We start from the raw sequence: 19,741 nt of genomic DNA on the forward strand, positions 1-19,741 counted from the left end.
TTCAGGGTCTCACTTAGGCAGTACCTAGGTACTACCTGATCTCCTGTTGGAATTGAGAGTCAAGGTTGCCTTTTAGGTATCAGGTGTCTTTGTGTTTTTTCTCCCTCTCCCTTCTCCTCTTGTGAGGGCCCAGTCTGAGGCAGGCCTATAGGGCTGCTTTTATCTAAGTGATAATCACCTCCAGCTGTGACTGCCTGGTCTCGTACCTGCTGTTTCTCCAGAGCAATAAAGGTCTGAGATAGAAATAGCATTATATCTTTTCAGCTCAGTTCAAAGTTTGGGCTGACTACTCTAAATGCCTGGTTGTACTGATCTGGGGTTTTTGTGTAATTTCCTAAATCTTTTTTATTTCTTTAAGTTCACTCAGTCTAAAAAGAATATGAGCTCTATTCCCTACAGGAGGGTGTAGAGTCCTGTAGGATGATGTCTGGTGTGTGAGGTAGCTGGATAAGGGGAGAGAAGGGGAACTGATGGATCATCAGATGGAGTTTGAGGGAGTTTGGGGGCTTTTTGCAAAGGGTCTCCATTGTCTTGGTATCTAGCTCAGCCATTCTGGGTGGTCTCTTAGGAAAAAGAACAGTTGAATATATGGAACTTCAGTCCACTTTCCCTCCTTTTTACAGGTAATTGAAGAATGGTATTATGATTAATGCTCCCTCCTTCTGGCCATCTTTCCTCATCTCCCAGAGGATATTGTGACCAAGCCTGATTGCAGTAAAACTTAAGTTGATTTTGCTGAAATTAATATTTTACTAAGCAGGCAAGGGGGGATCCTTCCTGGATCCTTGAGGCTTGATTCCCCATCTCAAATGGGAAACAAGGGCAAGTTGGTCACTTTAACAGAGGTTTCTCCTTTTACCTAGGTATCTCCAGATGAGGAGAAACTATGTGGGAGAAGGCCTTCCTCTTTCCCTTGCTCTCCTGCCACTGCCACCAGTGGCTAAGGTCATGAGGATTTTTAGGTATTTTGGGTGCAGCCACCCCACTGAAATGACCTCTGACCAATTTCTTATCTATTTTGACTTGCCTGTTTGCCCTGCAACCCAGGTACCTGACTCTCCTTTATCAGCTGAAGACTTGTAATTTAAAAATAACTCTATCAAAGTAACCAAGAGGGCTGGCATGGTCAGAGGGAGGACCCCTTCAGAGGAGTGGATAGGGACTCCTGATAAAGTAGACTTCTATACCCCTATATATCCAGTGAGGCATATGCGCTTTTTATGAAAAGAGAGAGAGAGCATCTGAAGGCTTTTGCTGTGGTAAGGGGCAAAAACGGAGAAGACCATGAGGTCTCTGACTTTTAACTGTTTTTTTTTTCTTTTCTTTCCCTGGGGGGGAAAGAAGGGAGTGGGAGGGGACACTCATCATGAACTACTTGGGAAAGGGGAAGGAGAAGCTGAGGACTGGGGGGAAGTGAGTTTCCAGGCTAAATGCATGAGGGATTATTGGTCACTACTGCTGTCCAGGTCGATCCTGCTCAAGAGCAGTACTGGAGCACTGGAAACTAGGGGTGACCTCCACTCTCGGGCCACGGAAACCATGAAGGAAGCGTAAGAGATCTGATTGTCTGCTTGCCACAGACATGGCTGGAGGGGTCTGAGACTTACCACCTTTGGAGCCTCAGGGTGGGTCAGGAAGTTGCATCTCCAACCTTTGGGTGACACCAGGGAGTGCCCAGGCCAGAACACCCTTATAGCTTAAAGAGAAATTTTCCTTTCCACTGGCTGTTTTCTGATCTCCTCTTAAGCGAGTCAGATCTTGAAAGAGAGAGAGTTTAAGGAGAGGAAAACAAAAAACCTCTGTACACTGAAGTCTGGCTCTGCCCATGTAGCATTGACAATCCAGTATAAGCCCCCGTCGGGCCCCTCAGTTCTCTCAGGTTGCCTGCCTTACAGCTGTATTGGGCTCAGAGCTTTTCCTCAGTTTCTCAAGGGAGAAACCCTTCTTAATAACAGAGAGAGAGAGAGAAAGTTCAGCCTGAGAGGTCCACCATAGCTAGGCCATGGTGGGGGGCTCTCCTGGACAACAGACTCCATCAGAGTGCTGGATGGTCATGGTCACGTTCCTAGGCAACCTTTCCCAGTTTGGCACAACCTATATAAGCACGAAGGCTCGATCCTTTGTGATTTGCCAAATATGATGCACAGATGACATGTGCAGGAATTTCAGGTGTTTTATAGCCATTTTTTGTGTACTGCCTGAGAGTGGAGATGTCTTTGAGATGCAGACTGGCATTTCCTAGGGAGGAGAAGTGTCTCTTTATCCTTTTGTGATCTGTCCTTCATTATAATCTATAATGAAGTATCAGCTATATGTTTTAGAGTTTAAATATTCAGTATGAAAATTAAAAATGCATGGACGAGTTTGACAGTATATTGGACATAGCAAATGACAGCATTGATGAAAAAGAAAAGTCAATAGAAAATGTCCAAATTAATGCAGACAGGACAAAACACAGGAAAAGCAGAAAAGAGTCCAAAAAAACAAGTGAAAAGATATGCAATTTGTATGAGAGCAATGGCGAAAGGAGAGGAAGGGCAAGAACAAAGCAGAAGTAATGGGTAAGATCAACAGAGATTAAGTTTTTTTTAAAAAAAAAATCAACTTGACATTCAAAGATGATTAATTATCCCTAAATAGGATAGATACAATGGAAATAAATCACACCTAAGTATTTAATAGTGCAACTATTGAAATTCAAGGCACAGGAAAAAAAGTCTTAGAGCACTGTAAGAAAAAGACACATTTCCTGAAAAGGAACAAAATAAAACTAGTAGCTGACTTCAAAACAGAACAAGGATTTAAGTGCTAATTAGTGTTCTTTGTATCCTAAGTCTCACTTGCTTTTTGTTGTTTTGGTGGTTCTGGGGTTTGAACTTGGGGCTTCCAACTTTCTGGCAAGTACCCTACCCCGTTGAGCCAACATTTTGTCTAGTTTAATAGTTTCTCCTTTCTCAGAATTGGTTATTCCTTCTGCTTATTGAATGCATTGTCTCACATCCTTTGTGTTAGTTTTCTTAAGGATTTGCTGAACTTTGTTATCTGTTTACTTTTGTTTTAGGATCCTAGCTACAATGATATTTTATGACATAACTTCAAATTATATCACTTTTTGTATTTATCAATATTCTTGAAAGTTGAGAAGCATGAGATGTACAAATAGACTGACTCTTCATGTTGCTTGTATACGTTGACTTCCTGGTCCTCTTGGTATCCTCAGATTCACAGAGTAATTCCCTGCTTTTGCAGTCCAGTGCTAGCTCTGAGTGTCGTTTAGTGGAACCCCCATCTCAGAATGTTTGAAGTCCCCTTCTCCTTGAATTCGACCTTGATTTTTTCCTTGCTGTTTTCCTATGCCATGCTGATTTCATATGCTTTGTGTGTGTGTGTGTGTGTGTGTGTGTGTGTGTGTGTGTGTGTGTGTGTATTTGTTACTAGGGATTGAACTCAGAGCTTTGTCCTTTCTCTGTACCCCCATGCTCCCAACCCTTTTGTTTCTGAAAGAAGGTCTAACTGACTCTGCCCCAGGCTAATCTCAAATTCAAGATCCTATGCCTGTGTCTCCCATATATCTGGGATTAAAGATATGTACCACCATGCCCATTGATTTTATATGCTTTCTATCTTCCAAGAATTCATCAATTTATATGCATATACTGTTAGAATATTATCAACCTACCAATGTTATCCAGTCGCCTACACATTTAAAAATTAATACCCTGTAAATCAAATAATTTTAGTTCCTCTGGTGAATTTTCTAGTAATTTTATTAAAATTTCAGGTTGAATATTTATTTATAATCTATTAGGTTAAATGATATTTTAATAGTATTACACATTTGTCTTATACTGACTGCTACTTATCTTAATTTTAGGAGCATATTAGAAACTTGCATTTGCAAATGGAAGAGGAAAGAATAAAGTTCAATGACTTACAGGAAAAAGAAAAACATCGTTTGTCAAAACTGCAGCATGATGCAGCTGTAAAAATTCAAGCTAAATATAAAGCATTCAAAACCTACCAAAAGTACAGCCTGATCATAAGAGAACAAATAGAAAATAAGAAAAGGAAAGCCCAACAGTGGAAAGAAATGGAAGCAAAAATAAGACAAAAGGATGAAGAAAGACGAAAAAGATTAGAGGAAAAACAAAGGCTTGAAGAAGAGATAAAAAAGCAGAGGCAAGAGGAAAGGAAAAAGAGAGAAAAAGAATATGAAGAGAAAAAGAACATTCTGAGACAAGAAAGAGAGGAACTAAGAAACAAGGAAAAATTAAGATTAAGAGAGGATGCAGGCCAACTGTTAATAATAAGGAGTGCATTAAAGAAGGAAGAATATAATGTCAAAAATTTAGTTGTCACAGATATGTCAAAGAATAAGTCTGGTATAGCTAAAGTGTCAGTGGATGTAAATTCAAAGAAGCAGGAAGATGTTCCTTTTGGGCTAGTTGGGGAATCAAGTAAGAGAGAAAATGTAGATAGACAGCTTATATTGAAAGAATTAAATCAAATACAGTCAACATCAAACCAATCAATTTTGGCAGAATCAAAGAGAAAAAAAAGTGAAAACCTAGCACAAAAACAATGTTCTCAAAAATTGGTTAAGCGAGAAATAAACTGTGAAAATGTGAACCAAAAAGATGAATTAGAAAACTCTGATCTAAAAGACAATGTGATTGTGCAGTTTCAGCTGCAAAAATTAAAATCTCAAACACAAGATGGGGAAAGTGTGGAACAGGCCATAAATGAGAATATGGAAGAAGATATCCAAATAATGTTAGGACAAAATCAAGAAATTGAGATGAAAAACAGCAAAGCACAGAAAGCAATCAAAGATAACCAACAGAAAATAGTACAAAAAGTAGAAGAGGAGGAGATATCAGAACAGAATGAACCATTGTACGAAGAGGATAATACTTCAATTTTTTCAATAAAACAAAACCTACTATCACTAAAATTAGAGGATTCTGGGGGTATGCCAGGAAACGTAAAGCTACACGACAAAGAAATGGACTTCAAATTCAAGGAAATTGAGGAAAATGCAAAAGTCAGTGCCGAGAATAGTGACATTGTGATTTTTAACATCACTGATGCTGCAGTAGACACAGAAGGCAAAGTCAACAATTGTGTTTTAGGCAGCAGTGCTGCTTGTGAAGACTTGAGTGGTGATAATGAAGAAAGTTCCTTGGTTAAGAAAAAGGTCAACTCTCTTGAATCTGAGATGAAGGAAATTCCAGAAGAATGCCATGGAACGAGGAATGAAAGTGAAAGTATCACGATCCATTCCACCCCAGAGTTGCCATTTTTATCTTCAGTTGAGGAAAAGAGATTAGTTTGGATAAAATCATTCAAATCTTGGTTTGAAGTTTTTAAACAAAATCAACAGGACAAAGTTATTAAAAGAAAGAGACCTGTGAAATGCCCCAACAATGTGATGTCCCCTTTGAATACATTAGAAATTCTTCAGGGTGGCCCTTGGAATACTTTACAGCAGGTATTTCTAATTTTACAATGCTTTTTTCACACTTAATTAAAGTAAGTTCTCTAAAGGTAATTTTTAAAATTTTAATAGAAAGAATATTTCATATGCATGGATTCTGTCTCTTAACAGATAAATGAACTATTGCTCCTTTTAAGAAGGGATAGACTTTTAAATTTTCAACTAAAGTTATTCAGAACATTACCTCCTTAAACTCTAAGAGCTTTGATTTCTGTTTTCAAAACCTTGCACCTAGATTTGGGATCCTATAGGTATAATTAAGCTCCTCAGAGTGGAAGCACCTGACCTCAGGGTTAGGCTTACAGTAGGAGCCTCCTAATCTGAAATTGTTAGCTCACTTCACACTCATCTAGTTGCTCTTCTGTGAATGAAGTGGATCCCCAGTACCTGGCCATTTCTATGAAGGATGAGCTTACATGAAGAGGACCCTAGATTCCTACATAGAAACATAATTATTGAGTTACATGGTATGTAATGTGCCACATTTAGTCTGAAACTTAAAAGTAGTTTTTATCAAATGTATCTCATTTTCTGTGGTTATGGAAGACAAAGTTTCAACTAAGATTAAGATGTAGAAACTAACTGATGTATAAAAAATGGGAAAGAACGTTTTAAATAGTGCAGTACTATGAAGGATTTATTATTAAAATGTATGTATTTAAAGCTTAAAGGTCAAAGGGATTGAATAAAATTTGTTTAATTTCTTTTTACTCCTTTCTTTTCTTTTAACAGTTGTTGCTACATACTGGCCTCAAACTCACGCTCTGCTTGCCCCAGCCTCCCAAGTGCTGGGATTACAGACACATGCCAACACACCGTACAAAGATTTTTTTTTTTTTCTTTCCAGTACTGGGGATCAAACCCAGAGCCTCTTGCATACTAGGCAATCACTCTGCTAGCAAGCTACATTTCCAGACCTTTTTATTTCTCAATACAAACAGATACATAGAAATGGCAATGTTTATATTAATAGATAAGCATTTTTAATTCATTTTCTTGACAAGGATCCATTTGTATCAAATATCAGTGTTCTTTGCTCAAATATGATAGATCAGTATTTATTGGTGGACTTAAGGGACAAAAGTAAAGAAAATCCAGTCTTTGCTTCAATGGAGCTTAAACAATTAAATACACAAATAAATATTGTATTACAGATCTTGATGGTTGCTATATATATGATTTCAGACTACACTGTGAAAGGACAATAAACTAGTGGGGTTTAGAAGAGACATCTGGGGACTGTGGAGTGTCTCAAGTGGTAGAGCACCTGCCTAGGAAGCATGAGGCCTGAGTTCAACCCCCAGTACTGAAAGGGAGAGAAAGAGAGAGAGAGAAGAGAGAGGGAGAGAGAGAGAGAGAGAGAGGGAGAGAGAGAGGGAGAGAAAAAGAGAAGAGAGAATCTATTTCCCAGTGAATGTACTAGCCTTATTTATCAGGTCTCTATAGCTACTTAGATCCTTTCATTTGCTCTTCCCTTGTTTTTCTTTCTCTTTGTACTTCCCAGATATTGTTTCAGGCTTTTCAATGCGTGACATTAACAATGATTTTATTTTAGTAATTTTCTTTATGAATATCTTTTAGAGATAGGCCTCAAGTGCAACTTGTTTCAAAAATGAAACTGAAGATAGTAAAATAGAATTGCTCTTCTTTTTTAGTATAGGTCTCTGTTCTGTCAAATGAGGAGGGCACTGAGAAAGTTAAGATTTAGAACCTCTTTCTCCTTGATGTTCCTTTGCCTGTCTTCTTTCTATTCATTCTTTGGAATGCTCATCAATTTCCATAAAATGAGGATTTTACTTTTTATATTAATTGAGTCAAGAGTCTTCCTATGTAGCCCAGGCTGGCCTTGAACTCACAATCCTCCTGCCTCAATCTCCTGGGTGCTGGGATTATAAACGTGCACAATCACATCCATCTGTATTCCTTTTAGAGCAAGGCTAGCAAACTATAATGCCATAGATCACATGAGCATTTGTTGAAATGCTGATTTTAATTCAACTGGGCCGGTGATCAGTGGACTAAATATTCAGCATTTTCCTGGGTGATATGAGTAGTACTGGTCCTCAAACTAATTTGAACAGCAGTTTTCTAAAGGATGCTGGAAACCTGTCGCCACTATTGAAAGCAACAGTTTCAAATTTTATTTTTTCTTTGAAGAACCAAATATATATTATAAGCACAAAAATGTACATGAATATGTCTTAATGAATACTGAAGTATTATAAAATACCATCGTTTGTTTCTAGACAACTCCTGCAATGATGTTTGTCAGATGACTTGCCACAGTGTCTTCTTTACCACAGCTACTGATTCACTTCTCTTATCCAGGATAAATTGCAATGAACTGCTATTGTATGGCACATGAGTTACTTGAGGTTATTTTCTAGCTGTTTCACATAAACCACTTGGACTCAGTCTCTTTGTATCCAGTTTTAAAATAATATTTTTATTTATTTTTTTCTCTATTGAATTGATTTCAATAGAGAAATATCTTGGACTCAGTCTCTTTGTATCCAGTTTTAAAATAATATTTTTATTTATTTTTTTCTCTATTGAATTGATTTCAGATTGGGTCACTGAACAAATGTTTTAGAAAAACTAAAAAATAAAGTTGTTGCTTTCTTTACTTTGTAATTAGTTTACCAAAGATGACTGGCACTCCTTATGTTGAACTCAAGAATGCAGTTAAGATTGAACTCTCTAGGACTGGAGGTGTGGCTCAAGTGGTAGAGCACCTGCTTTGCAACTGTGAAGCACGCCTCCCTATACAAAAAAAACATTTTAGGTTATTTTATATCCAATGAGCTGTCAAAGATTTGTAAAACTATAGATTATTACATTGAATTTATTTGTAATCCTTTATTAAAATATGAATTTATTTGTATCTTTTGCATAATTCATTGGTTCTATAACTGGAAGAGTTCATTCTCAAGTCATTGAGAGCATGGAAAGACAAACTTTTCAACTCTGTCATCATCCTTTTAAGGAAAGAAACTATGGATGTTTAAATATATTTGACTCTTGCCAAAGGCTATGGCAGTTCTTTCACTCATTTACATAAGAAATATTTGGCCAACATGCACTATGCTCCGATTGCTGTTTCTTAAACTGACTACAGCAATGAACACATGATTACTAATTCTATATTGCACTTAATTTTTGGAGCACAAAGAACTTTTGAGTATGTGATTATTTTTATTCATGTGCCAAGTATTTAATACAAACATTTATTTTGATCTATGTTTGTGAAAATCTAGGGAATGATGGAGAATATATTACTATACAGTAAGGAAATTTTTAATGTTCAATAAAAGTGGATTATAGTAACAATACTGCTGGCTATTGTTATTCCTGTACTGTAGAGAAACTACAATATTCAAATAACTAGAACTTCATTGTGTTTACTGAGTTTATTAAGCAGGTGTTCTACCACTTGAGCAAAAGCTGCTTTTATTTTTTGAGGTTTGAACTCAGAGCCTTATGCTGGCTAAGGAGGGGCTCTACCACTTTAGCCACTTTTACAGCCCTGCTTATTTAGTTTATTGAAAGTAGCATGTTATTAGCATGTTATTACTACAATAAGTAGTAGCTATAACTGTCAAGTTTTTATTTTTAAGTTCTTGATTCTAAACACCATTTTCCTATTTGTAGTATAGAGTCAATTTTCTAATTATAGAATTTATATTTGGTTACATTTAAACTGAATCACTCAAATGAATGATTATATTTTCTTTCTGCAAAGCGATGAGAAATAATGTGTTTTGAAAATTGTTTTAGAATAATGTAGAAATTCTTAGGGTAATTATGAAAGTTCAAACTCATATTTACCTGAAGTTTTCAAAATGATAATTATTGCTTTTGTTACTTGAAACAAGGAGTAGATTAAATCCCTTCTTTTTATTTCTATCAATATATGGTCCTCTGTTTTGCTTTAATATCTGGGGATTCCTTAGATCCTGTCAAATACAAATCATAAATCTTGATGTATTAAGATCCTGAAAATAATCCCAAGGCATGGAAAGCAACCAAAATGTTAATTTGACAAAAGCAAATGAGTGAGATAACAAATTATTGTATTATTGATTTCATGTATTTTACTTTTGAACTTGAATTGGTCATGGATGACTACAATATTTTGTCTTTCTAAATGGGAACAAAAGAGACCTGATAGCTTAATAAATGTGGGGTCCAATATAGAGTACCACTGAGGAAAATTTGCTAATCTATTTTGAAAGACTAGATTATTTTGTGTTGTTAAATAATGTCACCATGATTTTCTTGAATTCTCTAGGTTACATCTGTTACATTTCAAGATTTGCCAGGTTGTAATCTCTCCACACTGGCAGAGTGTATAAATCTGAAGTTTCTGTCTCTTCGACGCTGTGGACTAAATTCTCTGCACAACCTGAGTAACTGCAAAAAAATTAAGTACATTGATGCACAGGTATGTCCTAGGTTTTACTATTACTTACCTTATCATAAAATATAAAACAGATTCATGTTTACATTTCAGAAAAGTTTGAGGAAACAATTACTAAGAAAAAATCCTGTAATTCAGGGTTGAAAGAGCTCAAGGATTTACTTGTGAGAATCAGAGTAAGAAGATAATTTGGTGTTAAGACTTAGCAATTGCTTATCACTTTTTGTACATGGTGTGGTTATTATTTGTGTTACATTTTACTGCATACAAATGAGGACATTATTTGGTAGCTTAAAACAACTTCCATAGTATTTGCTCACCAATCTGTGGCTAGGCTTGGCTGAGCATTTCTGCTGCTACTGACTTGGTCTCTTATGTAATTACGGTCAGATGGAAGTTAGATCAAGAAGGCCCAAAATCCATTCTTATAAACCTGGTACCTTTCCAGGGATGTCTAGGAGATTGGAATCTCTCAGGATCATTTTGGAATTCTTTCCAGAGTAATCAGATGCCAAGACTGAATGCTCCAGAAAGACAAGCTCCAAATCAAGCAGCCGCCTGCATCATGCTGGCTAATGATTCTTTGGCTAAGCCCTCCATTCATGTGGGAGGCGACTGTGTAGTTGTGTGAATGAGGTCATGAGGTTTACTAGGAATGACCAAAGTAACAATCTCTCAGTCTCCCCTCTTTCTCCTAAGGATTCGCATAATTCCCACATGCAAAATATTCTCATGTCACAAAGACTCCAAAGTAGCATCAATCTATGGCTTAGCCCAGACTTGAAGCATAGGATCTTTGCATATAAATTATATCCAGGTGCTGCTAAATCTCCTCAGGTGCTGTTTCTTGGCTGCATTCATTGAGGTGTAGACCTTGCAACTCAGAGAGCTGAAAAATGAAACGGTAACACCCCCCTCCTCAACTCACATGCAATGGTGAGCAGGGCTTGGATAACTACAATAGCTATTCCCATCCAAAATACAAAAAATGAGAATGAGAAAAAATTCTCTTGTGTTCATTTAGGTATTTGAAACATTTTCTACATTTAAAAAAGAATATTAATAAATTAAAATTTAATTGATTCTTCACTAGGTTGCTTAATATTTTTACATAGACAGTGTACCAGTTTATATGATTATCTTAGAAGATAGAGATTCATTTATTCATTTGGAGATCATATCTCATCCTTTATTTGCAAAATTTAAATATTATTAATAACCCATTAAAATAAATTTATTACATTTGTTCTTTAGGAAAACCATATTGAGACCATCAACTGTGAAAATTTGGAGAATCTCTGTGTTGTTCTTCTTAATAATAATCAACTCACTTCTCTTCATGGCTTGGATGGTTGCACTAATATTCAGAATCTTGAACTTTCCCATAATAAAATCACACGAATTGGTGAGAACAAGTTAATTTAATATTTAAACATTGATTTCCCAAGAGTATATTTTTTCTTTTATTCTCTCTCTCTTTCTCTGTATTCCAAGGAACTCAGATTTTTTATAGTTCAAAAAATTTCAGTCGTCTTATTATTTTTCATACTGCAATTGTCTTGTATTCTGAATTTGAATTAGAGATATCACATATTGATACCTAATTCAAATCAACTTTTTAAACTTTGTGGTTGTATTTGCTTACTCTTCTGCTATAAAATTCTATAATCTTTAGTTTATGGTAAAAATAGCATAGCTACTTGTTATGTCTTATCCATACATAGCTTCAAAACATCAATGCCAATATTGTAACTAACTACAAAACTTAGTATTAATTTTAAGATTTCTGTGCATTTCTTTTGTCCTTGCATTGTGTCCCCCAAGAAGATATGATTAAAGTGGTATGTACTAACATCAATTGATGTATTTTAAATTTATGACTATCTTAAGAATTTAATATATATCTAGTAAACACACTTTTCCCATTCAATTCTGCTTTATTTTTTTTTCTTTTATTTTTTATCATTTTTACATTTACTTACATGTGTATACATTGTTTGGGCAACCTCCCCCTCTTCCTTCCCCCATCCTTCTTACCCCCCAACCCATCCCTTCTCCTCCCCCTCATTCCTCACTTCTGCTTCCAGGCAGAACCATTCTGCCCTTTTCTCCAATGCTGTTGAAGAGAAAACGTAGGAGATAATAAGAAAGACATAGTGTTTTTGCTACTTCGAGATAAAGATAGCTATACAGAGAGATTTCTAGCATTGCTCCCTTGCACTTGTGTATTGCAAACCAAATTTGTTCATCTCTACCACACTGCTTTATTACTTCCTAGTCCCCTTCCCATAGTGGCTTCTACTAGTTTAAGATTACTATATTAGCTCCTTTACAGTGAGCACAACATATATATGATCCCAAAATGAAAATGGCATTTAACCTCAAAAAGGTTATGCTTCTTCTGTCCATGTCCTTTTCATTATGTTCTACCATTTACTTTTTAATTTTTTGTCTTATACCCACTCCACTATTCTCCTTTTTCCTGCCTCCCTCCATTCCTGGAATAATTTCAGCAGGTATCATTTTTTCATTTACATACATGTGTACACAATATTTGCCCCATATTCACTCTCCCACACTTTTTCTCCACTCCCACTAGTACCAGTGCCCCAGGCAGGACCTGTTCCACCCTCCTGTTCTTTGATTTTATAAAAGAATATTCTATGATATTTTTGTTGGTTTAAGCTAACTACATAGTGAGTTTCCTTGTGGCACGTCCATGTATACATGTATTATAGCCCGATTCGGTCCTTCTCCTTTGTTTTTCTTCTTTCTACCTTAGTGTCTTTCTTGTGGTGGTTTCAACCATTTAAAAAATTCTATATTCTTTCTTGTACATAAAGTACTTCAATTATATTCACCTTCTTAATGTCCTTCTTTGCCCCCCCACCCACATTTGCCCTCCCTTAGCATGACCTGTTTTTCATAATATTGCTGTATTTGTGTTAGGTATATATACCATTACTTTTATGTATAGAAGTTTTAATATATATATTTCTTTAATGTGTATATATTTGCATGTGACATATACAATGATGCATAATATGTTTATCACAAGTACGTCCACATTAATATACATATATTTAAGAAAATACATGTATGTATGTTAATTCTTTCACAAAATATAGCATGTTTTAAGCATTGTTCTCTGTCTTGCCTTTTCTCATTCTGTCATGTAAGTTGAGTGGAGTCTATCCCATTTGTGCATTGGGGTATTGATTGGTTTACAGTCTTCTACATTGTCACCATGAATATCTTGACACTTAGTTAATAGTTGATCAGGTAGATCCTTAGGTTAATTTCCTACAAGTTGCTTTGTTGGGTCATAGAATATCTGTAATTTAGGAAAATATTGCCAGACTCTTAATATGTAGTGCCATTTTACACTCCTATCATTAATAGTTGATTTACTATTTTCTTCTCATTTTTTCCTGTTTGTTACATTTCCATTTTTGAATTAAATACCTAATTCAGTTATTTTTATCTTCTTTCATTTTTATTGACACAGTTGAATCTATCAATTTTTCCTTTCAGCTTAATCCAGAGTTTTGGATATGTAGGTATTTTCATTTGTTCTGCAGTTTTAGGTTGTATTTTTACTGAAGATTTAAATTTTCCATGTGGAAAGGTTGGTTTTTATTATTCTTTCTAGTTTTTTGTACTATAGCCAGAGTATAATTTTTTTCCATTTCTGATTTTTGAAACTTTTTGTGGCTTTCTTGCTAGTTATGTATGTGGTCAATTTTCATGAATGGTTTATGTGAATGGAAAAAGAGCAGATTTTTTTTCTCTTTGAGACATAATTTTTTCATCTAAAAATCTTACCTTAGTGATCATCTGATTTAGAGTTTCTTGTCTACTTGATCTATCTTGGATTGAGGGATTTGAACTTTTTCTAATGTTTATTATTAATGTTTTATTAATAGTTGGTTCATTTTTATATGTCCTCCTTTTTTTGCTCCATGAGTATGACTTCCATCCAGTTTCACAGATAACTGTGTTATTTTTATTTTAAATTTTAATTTTGAATTTTATAAGTTCCCATATTTTTAACTTTCATGCCTTTGAAACTGAATTCTATCACTTCTGTTATGGTTGTTTTTGTTTTTATTTGCCTTCCTGATCATCTTTTATTTATTTTTAAACTTTTTGAATAACTATTTTAGATATTTACATTTATTCAGCACATCTTTGGCTTTATTGTTTGATCCAAGTTTAAAAGTTTGCCATATAGACTATTTGCATTTATTAATTCAGGTTATATATTTGGTTTCAATTCTGTCATTCAACTCATAATGGTGCTTTCTCTGGAGAGAAGCCTGTTGACCATACATGGGTTCTTCTACCTCTGTGGCACTTTCATATTTCATCTATTCCATTTCAAAGAATTCCATTTTCACAAATGCAGACTCAGACTGGATTAAGGTAGTGCTGGTTAGTTGTTATGCACTTAGAAAGAAATTCAAATTGCAATGTCTTTATCTCCCATTATACTAGGACTCTTTGAGTTCTGGTCATTTTTCTTTTTGTTGTTTTTATCAATTTTTCTAGAAAGTATGGGGGCAGTTGGAACTAGGTAGTATACATCACCCTTTCTCCCTTTTAAATATAGGAAAATAAAATTATACTTGTTTTCACAAAGCAAGCTTTTCTTTTTCAAGATATTTTTAAAGGTGTAGTTTCAGGAATACATTTTTTTTAGTGTTCTGTATGTATTAATTTACTTATGTTCCTATGCTACATGCTTTAGAGCCATCTGTGACTTCGCCAAAACGGAAATACTGAAACTTTTGATAAATGTTTTTAAACATTTTAAATTCTAGTGTAAATTCATATAGAAATAATTTTTAATGAAAACAAATGCATTGATAATGCATGTTACTATGTTTGCACACACTAAAGCAAACTTTTAAAATAAGGCTGCTTTTAAAAGGAAATGTTTGAACTAGCATCTTTATTTCCAGCAGTGCTGTATGGGAATTTTTGTAAGTAGTGGATTTCCTGGGTAGGATGCACACAAGATTTATGTGAAAACTGCCACAGTATTAATTGATGTACCTGAGGTATCTCTGTATCTCTGTATAGTACAAACAAAAAAAAAAGACTTCTGGCTGTGGGTGCAATGAAAACACTGTATTTATTGGGTGTGAGAAGAATATGCATGAGAAAGTACATTTTCTGAAGACCAGGTGGAGTCTGGTTTTCATCTGTAAGAACGGATTAGAGATTCTCCTTGAGGTAAGCAGAAAGCACAGATTTTGTCTTCAAACAGTAATATATTGCTGCTGAGAGCTCTCATAAAGGGAAACAAAGATAGATTTGTGTTTGTAAGTCAATAAGTTACTACTCCACACTATAATATTTCATAAGAAGGTGAAATAAAACTGGAAGCAATACCATAATATTTTACATGTGTGGTTTCAAATTTAACTTGTTTCTAATTCTTTTTAAGCTGTAGCTATTGTAGTAGTTAATATGCAATGTTAACTGTAATTATTCTTTTTATTCAAAAACATTGATGCATAATTTTATTTGTTTGTTTGGTTTTCTTTCAGTTAAATGATTAAGCATACCAAAGGCCATTCTCCTTAAGGAAATTCATTTGAAATTAGGATTAATTCATTAGAACTATGTGGTTGTAGAAATAGAGACAATGTGAAATACGTATGATTAATTTCAGGAATGAGGTATTTATGAAATTATAGTTTAAATTTAATTCTTTAAATTCAATGTTACAAAGTTAATAGCTTTTTATTATTGACTTTAATATTTACACAGATTGTATGTTGTGGCTATGGAAAGATATATTTATATTATTAATTATAATTGAAATATAAATTAAAATTATAACTATAAATGAAAGCTCTGAGATATGTACATATTGAGTGCAGATTATTTAACCAATTAAGTAAAGGAATAAACTGTTATATCACAGTGTACACTTTATGCAAATTGCGTAATGATACGAGGAAATCTGTTTACATTTTATATTGCTTTATATTATTGGATCTGTTTTGGAATCAGGTGTTTGTAGAATATTTTGATGCAGGATGGAATTATTTGTGCATATTTTGAATCCACATGGTAATAGCTTTATGCTGACGATCACATTAAAGAGATTGAAGCATTGAAAGAAATTAGGCAAAGGATGTGAATTCATATTTCCCAGAAAAATGAGTACGTGGTCCTTAAACATATTAAATGTAATTCAACCTTAATCATTCATTAAATAACTGAATTATTATTTCCTAATTATAACATTAGCAAAATTCAATTTTAAAAGCACATTCAGTTGTCAAGTGTGCACTGGAGCAGGTTACGGGATGCAGAGTTTGACTAATGACAGAGAGCAAGGTGGTGATATTTGATAAAAGTACAAGAGTATTTGCTCTTTTACCTGCAGGTCATTGGACTCTGTCCTGTGGATAAGCTCACACACATATGAAAGGCATATGGGTTTATTCATTCCAATAAAAACATTAAAAGAATCTCCATGCCCAACTTTGGTGCATCAGTTATACAGCCCACAAAACATTCATTCAATGGAACATTACACAGCTAGAAAAAAGAACAAAGAAGGTCTTTATATACTAATGTGAAAAGAAATCCATTGTGTATGTAAACATAAGTATGGAACAATGTATGTAGTGTGCTACATTTTGTGTGTAATAAAAGAGAATTACAAATATAAACAAATAAAGGGAATAAGAATTGAATTCATTTTTAATAAGAATGTTTTATTTATTTTATTTAAAATTTGTTTTTTTCTTAATGTTATCTTATATCCCTTAGCTTAATTTGGTAGGATTGCAGTTTAAAGCTTCTTATGGTATCATCACATTTCCTGCTTTCTTTTGCCTGACGTTTCCCACGAGTAAACTTAAAGTAAAAAATGGCAAAATTATTTTTTATGCAACATGGATAAATAATTTTTAAATGGATGATGCCACATTAATTATTAAGGTTTAAGAAAATGTCATATTTTTTGAGTTAGTACTTTTGAATTAGCTTTTTAAAGCTAATTTTTTTAATTAGCTGGTTTTGAATTAGCCAAGGCAAGTGAAAAAAAACACAATTTTTAATCTAGTCTTCTTCATTTCTGAACTTTTCATTTTTGATTTTATTTACTTCGTAAGAAACAATTTGAAACTAAATTAATTTTGAAAAAACCCATATTGTATGACAAAACTTATTTTATTTTATTGACAGAAAAAATACAACTTTGTGTAATATAGTTGTAATTAATGTTTTTGCCACCATGAATGTGTTTTAAGTCTTGTATACATTTAACTCACTTGCTTTTCACATTAGTGCTGTGAGTTAAGAGGGAATAATTTCTTTTTAATTTCCCCTCCACTTAAAACTGAGGCACAGAGAGTTCAATAAATTGCCTAAAATGACAATGCTGGTGAATGAAACAGACAGGACTTGAAACTCAGCAGTTTGCCCTACTGCCTAATTTTTTATTTGCCTTCTTCTTTTTCCACTTTAAGAAGTATTCATTCAATCCATGAAATTATTGTTTTGTACCACACTATATCTCTTTATGCTGAGAAAATGAAGTGATTTTGAGGATTATTCATGAATAAAATGATTTGTGGGCAAATTTATTGTGTACCTGTTTTGTATAAGACTTTTCAGGCACTGGAATATAATAGCAATGGAAAATTTGCAGGTGCAACAATGAACAAAACAGGTAACTGTCCTGATTTTTATTGACCTAGTCACCTGGGTGTAATTGCTGTAAAATGCAGTATTTCATCTATTTACTAGTAGGTAAAAAAGTGAAACTAAATGTTATGTTAATGTGTAAGAACTTTATTGATGTGTTCTTATGTCCTTTATTCATGTGTTTATAATGTGTTTCTGCTATTTTAGGAAAATTTTGATCTGGAAAATTCTTTATTTCAGTAGATTATTGGTTTATAAATTTCAAGTAATCCATTCCAAGAAAGTATTATTGCACAAAGAGATACTATGTGATTTCTTTTCTGTTGTTTTATTTCCCATATAATATTACTTTTGGAAAAATGACTATATTATTATAAATACGAGAGCTACTGAAATAATTCAACATCTTCACTCATGCTTGATTATTATTTCATGGCTCATAGGGGAAATATGCTCAGATTAATTTTGTTTTCAGATTGTTTTTGTTTTTTCCTTTATTATTGGGCTGGGTGGGGGTACACTGTGGCATTTACAAAGGTTCTTGCAGTGTAGCAAATATAGAATACTTGAATTCACTCCCTCCACTGCTTTCCTCATGCCCCACTCCCCAATTCATGGAACAGTTTCAACAAGCATCATTTTTGCATTTACAGGCATGTGTACACGTTTTTTTGCACCATATTCACTCTCCTACCCCTTTTCCCCACCACCTCCCCTCTTCCACTGGTGCCAACAACCCTCCCCTCTGGGCAGGACCTGTTCTGACCTGTTCTCTGATTTTGCAAAAGAGAAAAAAAAAAGATAAAAAAATAAACATGACATTTTTGCTAGTTTGAGATAAAGATAATTACATAAGGTGTTTCCTCGTGATATTTCCATGCACATATGTGTTATAACCTCAATTGGTTTATCTCCTCTATCTATACTCTACCTTGTTTCTTTTCTTATGGTGGCTTCAACCAGTTTAAGACAGGGTCTCACTATGTAGCTCAGAATGGCTTTCAATTTATAATCCTCCTGGTTTAGCCTCCTAAATGCTGGGACTATAGGCCTGAATCTGGATTAATTCTGTTTTCCAAATGTCTTTGGATAATTGGGGTGGAGACAATATAAAGTAAAATTAATTAATTAATTAATTAATTAATTGAGGCTCTGAAGATTTTGCTTGTGGAAAGCTTTTGATTATTGTATCTATTTAGAGAATTTTGTGGGGTCCACTAGATGGTGCTAGCTTACTTTTTGAGGGAACACAAAATGATACAATGAAATGAGGGCATTGTTCACATATGTGCAAATCTCTGTTATCTGACTCCACCCAACATGATTTCATTCTCATATTTCCCTCGGTGTTGAGATTGTCACAACTTCACAATTTATGTACCCTCTGAGAAGTCCACTTTACTCTCTTTTGAGCACAAGGCTGAAAAAGGCAAATGACATCTAACTAAGAATTATTGAGAATAAAGTTTTGACCATCTAAAAACTTTAAGCACATCTTTAGGCAGCTTTGAACCACACTTTGTGGACCTTGGTTTCACAATCACCTATTGTATTTTTTCTTTGAAGGTGCTCAAGATGATATTTCTTTTTAATTGACATGTAATCGAACATATTAATGGAGTGTGGTATGAGAATTCAGTGCATGTATACAATATATAATGGCCGTCTAAAGTATTTTATATTTCCAACTCCTCACACATTTATCATTTCTTTGCATTTGCTGTCTTTAAATTCTTCTAGTTATTCATAAAACATATAATACATTGGTATAAACCAAGCCTACTGTGCAGTAGAACTGTAGAATATCTTCCTCCTATTTAACTGTATTTTGAGAACCATTATTCAACCAACCTTTGTCTATCCTTACTCCTCATTAGCCTTTCTAATCTCCATCAATCACAATCGTACTCTCTTCTGTGAGATCAACTTTTTTGGCTTCCACATGTAAGTGATATTTTCCTTCTGAATCTGGCTTACTTTGCTCTACAGTTCCATCCATTTCTCTGCAAAATGATAGGATGCATTGTTTTAATGCCGAATAATATTCCATCGTGTATATATGCCACATTTTCTTTATGCAATCATCTGCCCATGGGCACCTTGATTGTTTCCATGTCTTGGTTAAGGTGAATAATGCTTTAATAAACATGGGA

The 19,741-nt window shown here is 34.3% G+C and overlaps 1 protein-coding gene across 4 annotated transcripts in view; it reads left to right on the forward strand.

The window, feature by feature from the left end:
- Lrriq1 (leucine rich repeats and IQ motif containing 1) overlaps positions 1-19,741 on the forward strand; it is a 193,847-nt gene that overhangs the window by 14,341 nt on the left and 159,765 nt on the right. For all 4 annotated transcript variants that reach the window (XM_074084065.1, XM_074084064.1, XM_074084067.1 and 1 more), the window contains 3 exons: positions 3,875-5,491; positions 9,789-9,941; positions 11,172-11,322. In XM_074084065.1, coding sequence (XP_073940166.1) covers positions 3,875-5,491; positions 9,789-9,941; positions 11,172-11,322 — 1,921 coding nt within the window. The remainder of the gene's footprint in view (positions 1-3,874; positions 5,492-9,788; positions 9,942-11,171; positions 11,323-19,741) is intronic.

The sequence above is a fragment of the Castor canadensis genome, chromosome 8 (assembly GCF_047511655.1).
Source record: "Castor canadensis chromosome 8, mCasCan1.hap1v2, whole genome shotgun sequence".
NCBI lineage: Eukaryota > Metazoa > Chordata > Mammalia > Rodentia > Castoridae > Castor > Castor canadensis.